Source organism: Equus przewalskii, chromosome 12 (genome assembly GCF_037783145.1).
Source record: "Equus przewalskii isolate Varuska chromosome 12, EquPr2, whole genome shotgun sequence".
Taxonomy (NCBI): Eukaryota; Metazoa; Chordata; class Mammalia; order Perissodactyla; family Equidae; genus Equus; species Equus przewalskii.
Genome location: NC_091842.1, coordinates 40978782 through 40990974, shown reverse-complemented (window position 1 = coordinate 40990974; position 12193 = coordinate 40978782). Strand labels below are relative to the sequence as shown.

Sequence of the window (12193 nt, the reverse complement as noted above, 5' to 3'; positions counted from 1 at the left end):
CTCAGAGCCGAGTCCGCTCCACCTGCCCCGGTGCTAAGTCCCCGGCCACTGGCCGTCGGCCGGCCTTTCCATTCCCCGAACTCTGAGACACCGCGGGAAAAGTTGCCTCCGGCCTTTATTAGAACGGGGGACTGGCAGGGGTCGCGCTCTGCTTCTTTCAGGCTCCCTTGATCCCTGTGCCGCCTACAAGTCTCCCGAGGTCTCTGGCTTTTCCTTCTCAAGATGCTTCTTCTGGGGACCCTGCGAGGATGGAGAGGACAGGAGGAGCATTAGTCCCAGGGTCCAGCCTGGAATACTGCCGCTGGCCAGCCGCCGGGGTCCCCTAGAGCTGGCCCTGCCCCGGCCTCCCACCGCCCGTCCCTCCCCTCCCCTCTTTTCCAGCAAGAATCAGTGCCCAGGGCTGGACTCCTAAAAGACCCCGCCATGGAAGAATGCAGGGGGCGTCCCTTCCACCCCTACCTGCCCCAGCTTCCCCACTCTGGGGCAGGTGGGATATGGGGCCAGAGCCCCAGAGAACAAGGCGGGTGGGCTCACCATGAAGACCCTCTTTTCTTGGGCTGTCTGGAAGCGGCCATGGCCAAACTTGGAGGTGGTGTCGATGAACTTGAGTTCAATATTCTCCAGGGCCCCGCGGCTGTGGTGCACCAGGAGGGACTGGGGATCCACGGGAGAAGAGAGCTTCAAGATGGGAGGTCCCCACCCACCCCCTCCCATCACCCCAGTCCACACCCAGAAGGTGTCACTCACCCAGCTCCTGCCAGAACCCCTCCCTTGTTGCTCTCCCCGCCCCTCCCAGGACAGGGCAGGCCAGCCCCCCAAACCTCCCACAGCCCATGGGGCTGCTGCTCCCCAGCCCGCCACCAGGCTGACCTTCCTCAGCGTGATGACCCGCTTCTTGGTGCCCGCGATGCAACCCTTCAGCATCACGAAGTCATTGTTGACTTCCCCATAGTGGGGGAAACCGCCCTGCGGGGAGGTGGGTCAGGATCCAGGCCAGGAGAGGGGCTGCTGAGTTGGGGGGCAGCTGGGAACCCTAAGAGGACTCCCCACATGCAGCTGTGATGGGAAGGAGCCAGTACTGGCCCCGTGGCCTGGGGGTGACACCCTCGATCACTAATCAGGGCAGCGTCTGAGCCACAACCCAAGTCCTTTCTGTCATTATCTCATCTAACAATCTGCATTTTACAGAGGGAGAAACTGAGTTGAGCTCAGAGGGGTGAAGTCACTTGCTCCAGGCCCCATGGGGGCTACATACTGCAGCTGGGGTTCCAGCCCAGGCGGCCTGACTCCGAGACCACAGTTGGAGCTGCTGCACTCTGCACCCTGTGACAGCAGCTGGAGTGTAAGCCGTCTGCAGAGGAGGCTCAGAGGATGTGGGAATGGCAGGGGTTTGTTCCACCCAGGCAGCTGCTTGCTGATGCCTGAGCTCTGGGGGCAGGTCAGCACCCAACACGCCTGCCCCGCACATGCACGCCAGGCTCCCTCAGCCAAACTGGCCTCCCACCCTCACCAGCGGTGTGATGGACTTGTCAGTCACGTCGTAGCTGGTGGACGCATTGTTCTTGACCACCTTCCCGTCCTCCATGTGCAGCCCCCGGCCAATGCGGTAGATCTGCAAGGAGAACAGGGTGCATTGAGGGCAGCAGGTGGCCCCTGGGGCCAGTGGTATGTCTGTACCATCAGCACGTGTGCTTAGAACTAGGCACTGGTGGGGGCACTTCAGTGCCTTCCGAGCACAAGGCAGGGTCTGGGTCATGCATCCCCCCGACGGGGGCCTGGTCAGGGCATCCCCCTACCCCTAGGACCGCGGACGTACCTTCTTGTTGAGCTCCGTGCGGTGGTGGTAGCCCTTCTGCCCAGCCCGGGCGATGGAGCAGCCCACTCGGGCTGGGTGCCAGGCACCAATGCAGGCCACCTTGCGCAGCCCCTTGTGGGTCTTCCGAGGCAGCTTCTTGGTATGCCAGCGACTTGTGACCCCTGCAGGAGGGAGGGGCTGGTGGCTGAGAGGCCACTCTGGCCCCCACCACCTCCAGGCAGCCTTCCCTGAGCCACTATCCCCACCTGGCCCTACCTTTGACACCCCGGCCCTTGGTGACAGCAATGACATCAATGACCTCACTCTGGCTGAACACGCTGTGCACTGGCACCTGCTTCTCCAGCCGGGCCTGGGCCCAGGCCACCTTCTCAGCCACCGTGCCGCCATTCAGCTGGATCTCCATGATGTGGGCCTTCTTCTGCCGGAAGGGCAGCAGCTTCATCTGCACACACGGCACAGCCAGTCAGTTCCCAGAGGATCACACCTCCCACCTCCCATTTGCAGACATAACATGACCAGCTGGTGACCCTGACAGGCTTTCAAGCATGCATTCATTCAACAGATGTTCCCATGCTCTGGTCTGGCTACGTGCCATGTTCTGTGCTAAGCACTGGGGATACAGCATGGAAGGAGGCAGACAGGGTCCCGGCCCTCGTGGAGCCACCATCTAGTTGGGGGACAGAAGGCACGTAAACTCTTGGAGAGGGCTAAGTGTTCTGATGGGGTGGAGAGGACAGTTATTGCACGTGGGGTGGTCAGGGAGGGCTTCTCTGAGGAAGCGACGCCAATAACAAGGAGCCACTAGGTGAAGATCTGAGAGTGTCTTTTGGGCAGAAGGAATCACGTGTGCAAAGGCCCTGTGGCAGGGAAGATCCAGGGAACTGGTGGGACAGAAAGCAGATCGAAGTGTCTAGACCATGTTGAGCAGGATGGAGTCAGAGGTGAGCAGGGCCTGGCCAGGCAAGTCTTGCTGGGATGAGCTCAGGTTTTATTCGAAGTGTGGGGTGTGACACGATCTGATTCATATTTTTAAACGTCTCTGGCTGCTATGTGTGAGGCACAGGCTGTGGGGCTGCACAGGGGGAAATAGGGACAAGGTTAGGTCACAGCACAGTGCTCAACAGCAAGTGCTTATGGAGAACCTGCTGCATACAAGGCTCTGGTGGGTGCTGGGGCACAGTGCTGAGCAGGCAGCTGTGGCCTCTGCCCTGCCGAGCTCAAGTCTGTCTCAGGGGACGGACATTAACCAGTGACACAAGTGACCAGGAGCGACACATGTGAGAATAACAGGGGAGGGGCAGGGGGGTTGCTCCAGGCCTAGAGGAAGCTTCCCTGAGGACAAGATACTAAGGAATGTTCCAGAATAAGCCGGAGGATGTGGGTAACCTGTCAGCCCACATCAGCCCATGTCCGAATGTTGATTCACACACACACTGTGCCAGAACCCAAAGGGAGGCAACCAGCCTCTACATAGGACATCTGGCAGGAGACGCAGGCCCTCAGGGCCTTTCAGGGCCTGGGTTGGCCGCCGGGTAGGGCCAAGGCCCAGCGTCCCATCCGTGGGGCTGCGGGTGTCAGCCGACCCTCTGGGCCTGTGCCCGGGTTCCTGATATTTTTAGGCTGACATTTGCCAGGGCTCCAGGAAGCTGGCATGGTGGGGGGAGGTGCACAGGGGCAGACTGCCTAACCAGGTGTGGACAAGGGGGTGGGGGCTGACCAGGTGTGGACAAGGGGGTGAGGGCTGACCAGGTATGGACATGGGGGTGGGGGCTGACCAGGTGTGGACAAGGGGGTGGGGGCTGACCAGGTATGGACATGGGGTGGGGCTGACCAGGTGTGGACAAGGGTGTGGGGCTGACCTGGATGTGGACAAAGGGGTGGGGGCTGACCAGGTGTGGACAAAGGGGTGGGGGCTGACTGGGTGTGGACAGGGGGGTGGGGCTGGCTGGGTGTGAACAAGGGGTGGGGCTGACCTGGGTGTGGACAATGACCCGAATGACCTTGCAGTACTTCTTCATGGCAGCGAAGTCCTTCTGGAGCTGCTTCTTGCCGCTGGCATCGCGCCACCTCCTGCAGGCCTTGGTGAAGGCTTTCTTCTTGCTCTTGTGCCTGAGCCATGCACGGTGCGTACTCAGAGGGAAGCTGAGCCGCTACCCAGGCCCGTGCCACCCCCATACCCACAGCCCCCGGCAGGGGTCTTAGGACAGTAAATGCCGCCTCCCCCTCCTTTCCTTCCTGGGGAAGGCCACTGCTAGGCCCCCACCCCAGGGTCCCTGCGCTGGGTCCAGACACACCATCCCTTCCTCTCCAGGCCTCAGTTTCCTCCACCCTTGCTGCCTCCCCAGAGCCTGAGAGCAAGTGGCAGTCATGCAGGAGCTGGGGGAAGGGGCGTGCCGACCGGCCCATGGCCACCTGCCCACATTGCCATGGCTGCCGACCCCACTTCTAGAGCAAACAGCCGGCACTGGCTAGGCACCGTGCCCCGTGGTTCCTCACCCTCGCCAGAACTCTGGAAGGTGGACATTATTATCCCCATTCTACAGATGAAGAAACCAAGCGTCACAGAGGGCAGAGCCTCTGGGTAAGGGGCAGGTTGGTAACAACAGAAACAGCGAGAACAGGGCTGGCGGCATTTGCTGAGGACTTTTTCTGAACCTTGACACACATTCACCTAACCTCATAGCAGCCCCATGATGCAGGGACTACTCCCGTCTCCATTTGACGGCATCCACAGTGTGTAGAGGGGTGATACGAGACTCCAAGAGATCAGCCAGCTGGCCTGGTCATGCAGCCTGCTCTGACTCTGGGGCCCACGCTCGTCACCTCCCATAGAGGACCAAGGCTGGGCTGTCTGTGCCTCTGCCTCTGTAAGGAGGTGGCTGTCTGCAAGTTTCCTCAGGCAGGTGGGGCTTCCCTTTCAGGACTTAGTGCCGGGCGAGATATGAGGCCTGAGGATGCCTTTCTTTCTGATGAGAAGAGCTTGCCTGTTAGCTGCTTCCCTTTTCACCCTGGCTGCTAGGAAGCTCAGAGCCAACTCTGACATTCCATCACATTAGTACCTTAATTAACCCTGAGCATTAGAACACTCGCTTCTTCTTTTTCCCTATCCCAGTTTCCTCTCCAGCCCTCCAGTACTCATCTTTTATTGAGGTGAAGGCACTCCCCTCCCCCCACCGTACACTTTCCTCCCTTCCACACCCTTCTCCTGCCCACCCACCTGCATCGTTCCAGCACAGGGCCGGGGAGTGAAGGGCCCGCCCAGCCCCTGTGGTCCCACCAGCCTGTGTGGTGCCCCTCAGGGCAGCCCTCACCAGTCCTTGTAGAAGCGGCGGCGGCACTCATCGCTGAGGTGCTCCGCGAAGATGGTCTTGAAGCTCCGCAGGCCTCGGGGCGTGGCCACGTAGCCCACGACGCCCACCACCACCAGAGGCGGCGTCTCCACAATCGTCACCGCCTCCACCTCCTCCCGCTTGGAAATTTCTGCACGAGACCCAGAGACGGGGATGGAGAGGGGCCTCCTCCACGGAGGATGGAGGGGAAGACCCCTTCCTGCCCCAGGGAGGATGGAGCAGAGCCCAGGCTGACCCCCAGCCCTCAGCCGGCCTGCTCCCTGCCCCTTCTCTCCCTGCTCTGCACGGGGGCGTGGAGCAGCCGCTGGTCAGGGCTCCACGGGTGGTCCTTGCTAGCTCTGACTAAGATCTCAGGCAAGATCTGACCTGCTGTCTGCCTCAGTTTCCCCATAAGATACTTCAGGAATGGGATAGGAAAACAACAGCCAGGGAAGCGTCCTCCAGAAGGTAGGGTTGAGCCCCTTTAATGGAGCACAAATGAGCATTTTTTATTTTAATAGTTGTGAATGTATGTTGAAGAATTCCAGAAAAAACCTACAACTTGTCCAAAATGCATGATTTTATAGATGTTATTATTGAGGCTGATGCAAAGTAAAAGAAGTATGTTTAAAAAATGTCTTAGGAAAGGGGCCGGCCTCATGGCCGAGTGGTTACATTTTCGCCCTCCGCTTTGGTGGCCCAGGGTTTTGCTGGTTCAGATCCTGGGTGCAGACGTGGCACCGCTGGTCAGGCTATGTTGAGGCGGTGTCCCACATGCCACAACTAGAGGGACCCACAACTAAAATATACAACTATGTACTGGAGGGATTTGGGGAGAAAAAGCAAAAAAAAAAAAAGTATTAGGAGAGATGAAGACCAGATGAGTGGTTACCAGAAGGTTGGGCGGCTGTGGCTAAAAAGGGCAACAGGAGGGAGCCGCCTAGGGATGGGATGTTCTGAGGCGGTGGGTGCACACATTTATGCACGACAGAACCTCTTAGAACTAAATACACACCCCCACACAACTGGAGAAACCACAACAAGGTGGTAGGATGTATCCACGTCGTATCCAGTTGTGACATGTTACCACAGTTTTACAAGATGTTTCCATTGGGGGAAACTGAGTGAAAGGTACGTGGGTCTCTGTATTATTTCTTATAACCATGTGTGAATCTACAATGATCTCAAAATGAAAAGCATATCAGGGTGCCCGCCTCTGAATCCCAGCTCCTCTGCTTATTAACTGGGCGGCTGGCAAGCTTCAGAACTGCTCGATTGTCCCATCGGTAAACTGGGGGCAACGACAGAACCCACCCCCAGAGTGGCCAGCAGTCAGGGCCTCACCCTTTTGGGGCTATTTCCCCTCCCGGAGCCCAGTTCTGGCTCCTAACATCTGGAAGTTTCTCCAGATTTCCAGAAGTCAGAGATGCTCCCCTCGCCACCTCACCCCCCACCCCCCAACGTGTCCCCTGCGGCCACTCACTGAGCCCCGGCCGGTGCACCTCCCGCAGAGTGTGTGTCATGCCAGCCTTGTAGCCCAGGAAAGCTGTCAGGTGCACGGGCTGGCTGGGGTCATCCCGAGGCCACGTCTTCACTTTGCCCCGGTGCCGGCGGCTCCTCTTGTGGGGCAGGAAGCCCAGGTGTCCATGCCGAGGGGCCGAGAACTTCCGATGGGACTGGGGGCAGGAGGGGAGGGAGGGCAGAGCTGGGGCTCGGTGATGGGGATGTGTCCCTGGCAGCTGGACAGTCCCTGAGCCCAGACCCACAGAAGTGAGCTAGAGACCCCGGATGCAGGCCTGGTGGTCTTCAGTGCCTCCCCCAGCCATCTACAGGGAAGGAGGGGTCGTTTGCCAGGGGCGCTGTCTCAGGAAGGAGCCAGCACCAAGGCTCCTCGGGCACAGGCTACCTGCCTCAGGGGGCTCAGCCAGGCTGGGCCCAGGAGGGGCAGGCCCACACTGTGGCCGAGGGCTACGGATGCAGGGGGCACTGCCATCTGTCCATCTCCTTGCCTGTTCTAGGCCTGGCAACCTGAGCTCTAGCCCCTGCTGTCCCCTGTAGTCACCTACTCCCTCACAGGCCCAAGGACTGTCTCTGCTGGGAGAGACTCCAGAAGCCCACCTGCCCCTCCCCAGGAAGCCAGATTGCTTCTGTTCCAGCCCCCCCAGCCCACTGACCATGGCGGCCGGTCCCTGCAGGTCAGGAAGGGAAGGGGCCTCCCTGCCAGGCTCTGGAAGTCGAGTGGCAGGGCCAGGACGCACAGCAGCCAGATCCCAGATTTAGCCCCTGGCAGGAGAGCTTGGTCATCTCCCGAGGCGGGCATGGGCTCTGGTGCCAGGAGCAGGCCTGGCCTGGGACCGCGCAGAGGGGGGGCATCACATGGGCAGCCTGGGGTGGGGACACCTGGAGCCAGGGCTGGCACTCCTTTCTTTAGGGACCCTGACACTGGGTCACACTCACTTTGCTTTCTGCCTCATGTGACCCTCCCAAGACAGGAAGAACTTGGCGTGGGAGGGGGTTGAGGAACACCAGCTCGGGGGCTTCTCTTGGGGGGAGGAGGGTCTGGGTCCAGTTTGCTGGCCTTGAGGCAGAGGGGGATGGGGTGCCGGGGGGGTTGACTGTGTGCCCGAAGGACCACCAGGGCTGTTCGGTGTCGAGATCCTTGACTTTAACAGCGAAGAGCCAAGAACATTTGGACACTTTTATGAACTTAAATTCTGAACTTAAGTTTTGAATGAAAAGGGGATTAAAATCCCTTAGTTTTTGATTCAGAGATTCTGTGATTACAAAGTTCTGCAGCTGTAGAATCAGAGTTTTCTAGGCCTCAGATGCCTCTGAGGGCCTGTGGATTTTGCACTGTGCGGTGCTGAGATTCTATGCTGCTAACGTTACGATTCTGTGTTTTTGTGGTTGCTTTTGAATTACAAAGCTGCTTTAATACTATAGACTAAGCCCCCCCAGAATCAATCCTTGGGAAGGGTCAGCCCACAGCCCCGTTTGTGGCCCAGGAGGACAGAGGCTGCCTGAGGGAAGGGAGGACAGAAGGGCCAGCAGACTCAGGGCAGAGGGACCACCATGGGTGCTGGGACCACAAGCGCTACAGGACGCAGGTGCCGTGGGGCTGGCTCCAGGCACATGGGCCAAGGGCCAGAGGGCTGGACACGAAGCCACAAAGCCGCTTGGGTCCTCCCTCTCGTTTGTCTTTTCCTGCTTCTGCCGCATGATCTCCAGTCCCTGTGCTACCAGGCGGGCAAGGCAGAAAGCGTCACCTCGGCGCTTTCCCATATCCCATATTCCTCTGCTTGCTCACACTCTCTGGTGAGCGAGCTCATGCTGGCTACCGAGGGTCATGGCGACAGGAGCGGCTCTGGCCTGCAGCCATCAGGTCCCCTCATTCAGGCCAAGGTTGCAGGACAATGTTACGATTCTTTGGGTCTGACCGTGTATGTTTCTAAGAGTTCATGACTTGAAGATTTGATGTTTCTGTGATTCCAGATTCTGTATGTCCGTAGAGTTGATGGCTATGTGTCTCTGGGTCCAGCCTCTGGGCAGGAAGTGACCACCACCCTCCTTAGTCCCCCCGGGGGCTGTGCCAGGTTGGAGATCACAGAAGGTGGCCAGAAGGGCCCTGGTCAGTGGGGCTGCCTTGGGGGCACAACAGTGCTCAAGCCCAGGGTGGAACCACCAGAACCGGAGCAGAGCACCCTGCACCCAGGATAGGAGCCACCTCTCCTTGTGGGTGAGAGCCCCAAGGGCAACCCCTACCTCCTGCTTTGCCCTAGACAGTCCCCTCAAGCTCACTAGTATTAGCTGGTCCCATGAGGGGCCCAGGCAGACACAGCAGAGACCAGAGAGGGCTGTAGGGAATGGGCAATCCGAGAAGGCTTCCTGGAAGAGTAGGGCGTTTGTGTTATTTGTTGACTTTGTTGTGTTATTTATTTGCTTTACTGGCCCGAGTTCTCCAGAAGAGCCCAGCTCTGTTCATACGCTCCCTGCTGCACTCGGCACGTGCCCGCACGCCGTCGGATCTGAACGAATCGTTTACTTATTCCCGTGTCTGTTTCCTCTTAGAACGCAAGCAGGGATCTCCGTATCCTTCACCGCTGGATCCCAAGCACGGAGGGGGGCCGCCAGCCCACGGTAGACGCTCCGGACAGAGATCGACGGAGGGGCCTGCGTGTGCAATGGCGCCGCGGTCCCACGTGGGGGCGCCCGCGCTGCGAGCGTTTCCCTGACCCACACGTGGCCGGCCGGGCGAACTACAAGTCCCATGGTGCCTCGCGGCCGCCGGCCGCCCTGCGCAGGCGCGGCCGCCCTCGGTCGTCCTCTGCTGCGGGCGAACTAGGCCCCGGGACCCAGGCGGAGGCCGGGGCAGCGCGTCCGACAGCGGAGCCCGTCGAGCGCCGCCATGCCGGATAGCTGGGACAAGGACGTGTACCCCGAGCCCCCGCGCCGCACACCAGCGCCGTCGCCGCAGACCTCGCTGCCCAACCCCATCACCTACTTGACTAAGGCCTTCGACCTCCTCGTGGACCGGCCCGTGACCCTCGTGAGAGGTACCGGCCCCACCCGGGCCCCACCGCTCCCCGGGGCCCCCGGCCGCCCCTCGGAGTCCCCCGTACCCCGGGCTTCGCCCCCGTGACCACCCCCCCGCCGCACCCCGGGGCCCCTTCCCGGAGACCTGCTGTCCCCGTCGCCTCCTTGCCCCCCCCCCGCTGCACCCCAGGACTCGCTTCCCGGGGCGGCCCCCCTCCTACCCCAGGACCCCTAACTGATCTCCGGCCCCCGTCGCCTGGGGAACCCCCCACGCGCACCCCTGGTTTCCAGCCTCCCCCAGATGATAGGGATTTTTGCGGATCGCAAGCGTCTGTGTCCTGAGGCTGTTAGACCCGTCTCCCTGCACGCTTTGCATCCTGCGGTGTGCACAGGAGGCGGTCAGCAAGGGGCAGTTGAAATGAAGGGGTTCTCCCCTGACCCTCTGCACGCCTGCCAAATGACCCAGACGGTCAGGTGTTGGCCGAGGCCTCCTCAACCCAAATGTGCTGTGGGTTGTCCTCCGTGTGTGCTCATGCTTGAGAGCTGCCCAAGTTCCCCCCATCTCTGGTCCCAACAAGGCAAGGGTTTAAAACGGTTCCTTGTTGCCCAGTTTATGGTTCAGCCAGCTTCATGGGGCAGCAGCAGGAGCGTGCTCTGCCCTCAGTCACTAGTTCCAGGCGATTCATCCAGGCACTTAATTAATCAGGTCATTTGTTCAACAACAACAAAACATTCGGGGTGCATAGCATGCTCTAGTGACTCTTTCATTAGGGGGGATAAAGTTGGCAAACCAGACCCCCAAGATCTGGAAAAGGCACAGCAGTGGACTGGCTCCCTCTTTTTTATAGCAGTTTCTTGGAAAGTGTCTTAAATATCTGGACGGTTGAGAGCTCACCAGGTCTAACTTGCTAATTTACCAATGGGGAAGCTGAGGCCGAAGGTCAGCAGTGGCAGAACTGGGACTAGACTCCCTGCTGGCGGCTCCCTCTTAGGCATCGGCCTACACAGTGGCGTCCCTGTGCTGTGGGGGAGTTGAGTGGCACCTGTAGCGCCTGCAGGCTTGCAGAGCATGGGCTCTGAATCCTGCTGTCTCTCTGGGCCTCAGTCCCCTGTCTGTAAATAAGGACCTGCCCCGTAGGGTTGTGGGGACAAAGTGAGATAATGCACACGGGATGATGCCTGGCTCTCAGGAAGCTCTCCATAAATGGCAGACATCACCTTTTGTAGCCCAGTCTGTCTGTGCCAGCCACATCTTTTTGAGAGTTCAACTGCCAGTCTGTAAAGCTGAGAACGTTTGGGGAATCCGCTCCTTCCACAGCTTGAGAAACAAAACTAAGAGCCCATCCCAGCCATGGCCTGCCCAAACCAGTAGTCCTGGGTCTTCTCTTTGCAGAGTTTATAGAGCGGCAGCATGCAAAGAACAGGTCTTACTACTACCACCGGGAGTTCCGCCGCGTGCCAGACATCACCGAGTGCAAGGAAAAGGACATCTTGTGCATGTTTGAAGCAGAAATGCAATGGAGAAGAGACTAGTACGTCCTGCCCTTGGGCTTTCGCTCTGAGTGGGGGAATAGAGCCCAGCGCCGCGAGCATATCCTGCTGGGCCATCATTCCCCGGGAGTACCATGGGATGGTGGTCAGCCAGAAACGACACCTGCTGGGCCAGATCTTTGGGGTAGAGGGGCCAGACTGTAGGGCTCCAATGTCCTTTCATTCTCTTCTTCTTGGGTACAAGGAAAGGATTCCTTATATGCTCTCTCTCTCTCTCGTTCCTTTTTCTTTCAGCAAAGTCGATCAAGAAATTGTCAACATTATCCAGGAAAGGCTGAAGGCCTGTCAGCAGAGGGAAGGCGAGAGCTACAAGCAGAACTGTGCCAAGGAGCTGGAGCAGTTCACCCAGGTGGCCAAGGCCTACCAGGACCGCTGTGAGTGAGCCCCCACCCCGGCCTGACCCCTGCCTTCAGGGTCCTCCTGCTTCCCCAACCCTATATCCAATCTCCACACGACTATGGGCTAAAAATTCTGCTAAAACAGTGGTTCTCAGCTCTGCATCTGTGACAGTTTCTACAGACATTAACAATCACCATGCTGCAGCCAGCCTGGTGGCGTAATGGTTAAGTTCACACACTCAGCTTAGGTGGCCTGGGGCAAGTTTCGATCCAGGGCACAGACCTCCACACCCGGTATCAAACCACACTGTGGTGACGTCCCACATAAAATCACCATGCTTGGAGTTCCCTTTCTGCTCAATCCATCTTAGCTGCCTGCCTTTCTTCCCTCTATATGTAGTGAAGACTCCTGTCCCCATGACAGAAGTGGTCCATGATTCCCCTCTCCTCCCATCTCTTGCAGATCACGACCTTGGGGCCCATTATTCTGCCAGGAAGTGCCTGGCAAAACAGAAGCAGAGGATGCTAGCAGAGAGAAAAGCCGCTAAAGAGGCAGCTGCTGCCTGAGGCAGCCCCCTCACACGACTACGGCCATTACTAAAATAAAGAGTAACAAAAGCTGTTTG

The 12193-nt window shown here is 58.9% G+C and overlaps 2 protein-coding genes across 2 annotated transcripts; one reads left to right on the top strand and one right to left on the bottom strand.

Moving 5' to 3' along the window:
- Window positions 1–97: 97 nt before the first annotated feature.
- On the bottom strand, window positions 98–7521 carry RPL3L (ribosomal protein L3 like). The gene is made up of 10 exons (XM_070568811.1): window positions 7320–7521; window positions 6629–6821; window positions 5128–5296; window positions 3790–3925; window positions 2072–2258; window positions 1817–1977; window positions 1511–1612; window positions 871–966; window positions 535–654; window positions 98–240 (listed from the first exon to the last, which is right to left on the bottom strand). Exons 1-10 carry the CDS (start codon window positions 7320–7322, stop codon window positions 184–186), a joined length of 1224 nt encoding a protein of 407 aa, XP_070424912.1. The 5' UTR covers window positions 7323–7521; the 3' UTR covers window positions 98–183.
- Window positions 7522–9105: 1584 nt separating this feature from the next.
- NDUFB10 (NADH:ubiquinone oxidoreductase subunit B10) lies at window positions 9106–12189 on the top strand. The gene is made up of 4 exons (XM_008506709.2): window positions 9106–9698; window positions 11072–11210; window positions 11464–11603; window positions 12031–12189. The coding sequence occupies exons 1-4, from the start codon at window positions 9551–9553 to the stop codon at window positions 12132–12134; spliced, it is 531 nt and encodes a 176-aa protein (XP_008504931.1). The 5' UTR covers window positions 9106–9550; the 3' UTR covers window positions 12135–12189.
- Window positions 12190–12193: the final 4 nt, after the last annotated feature.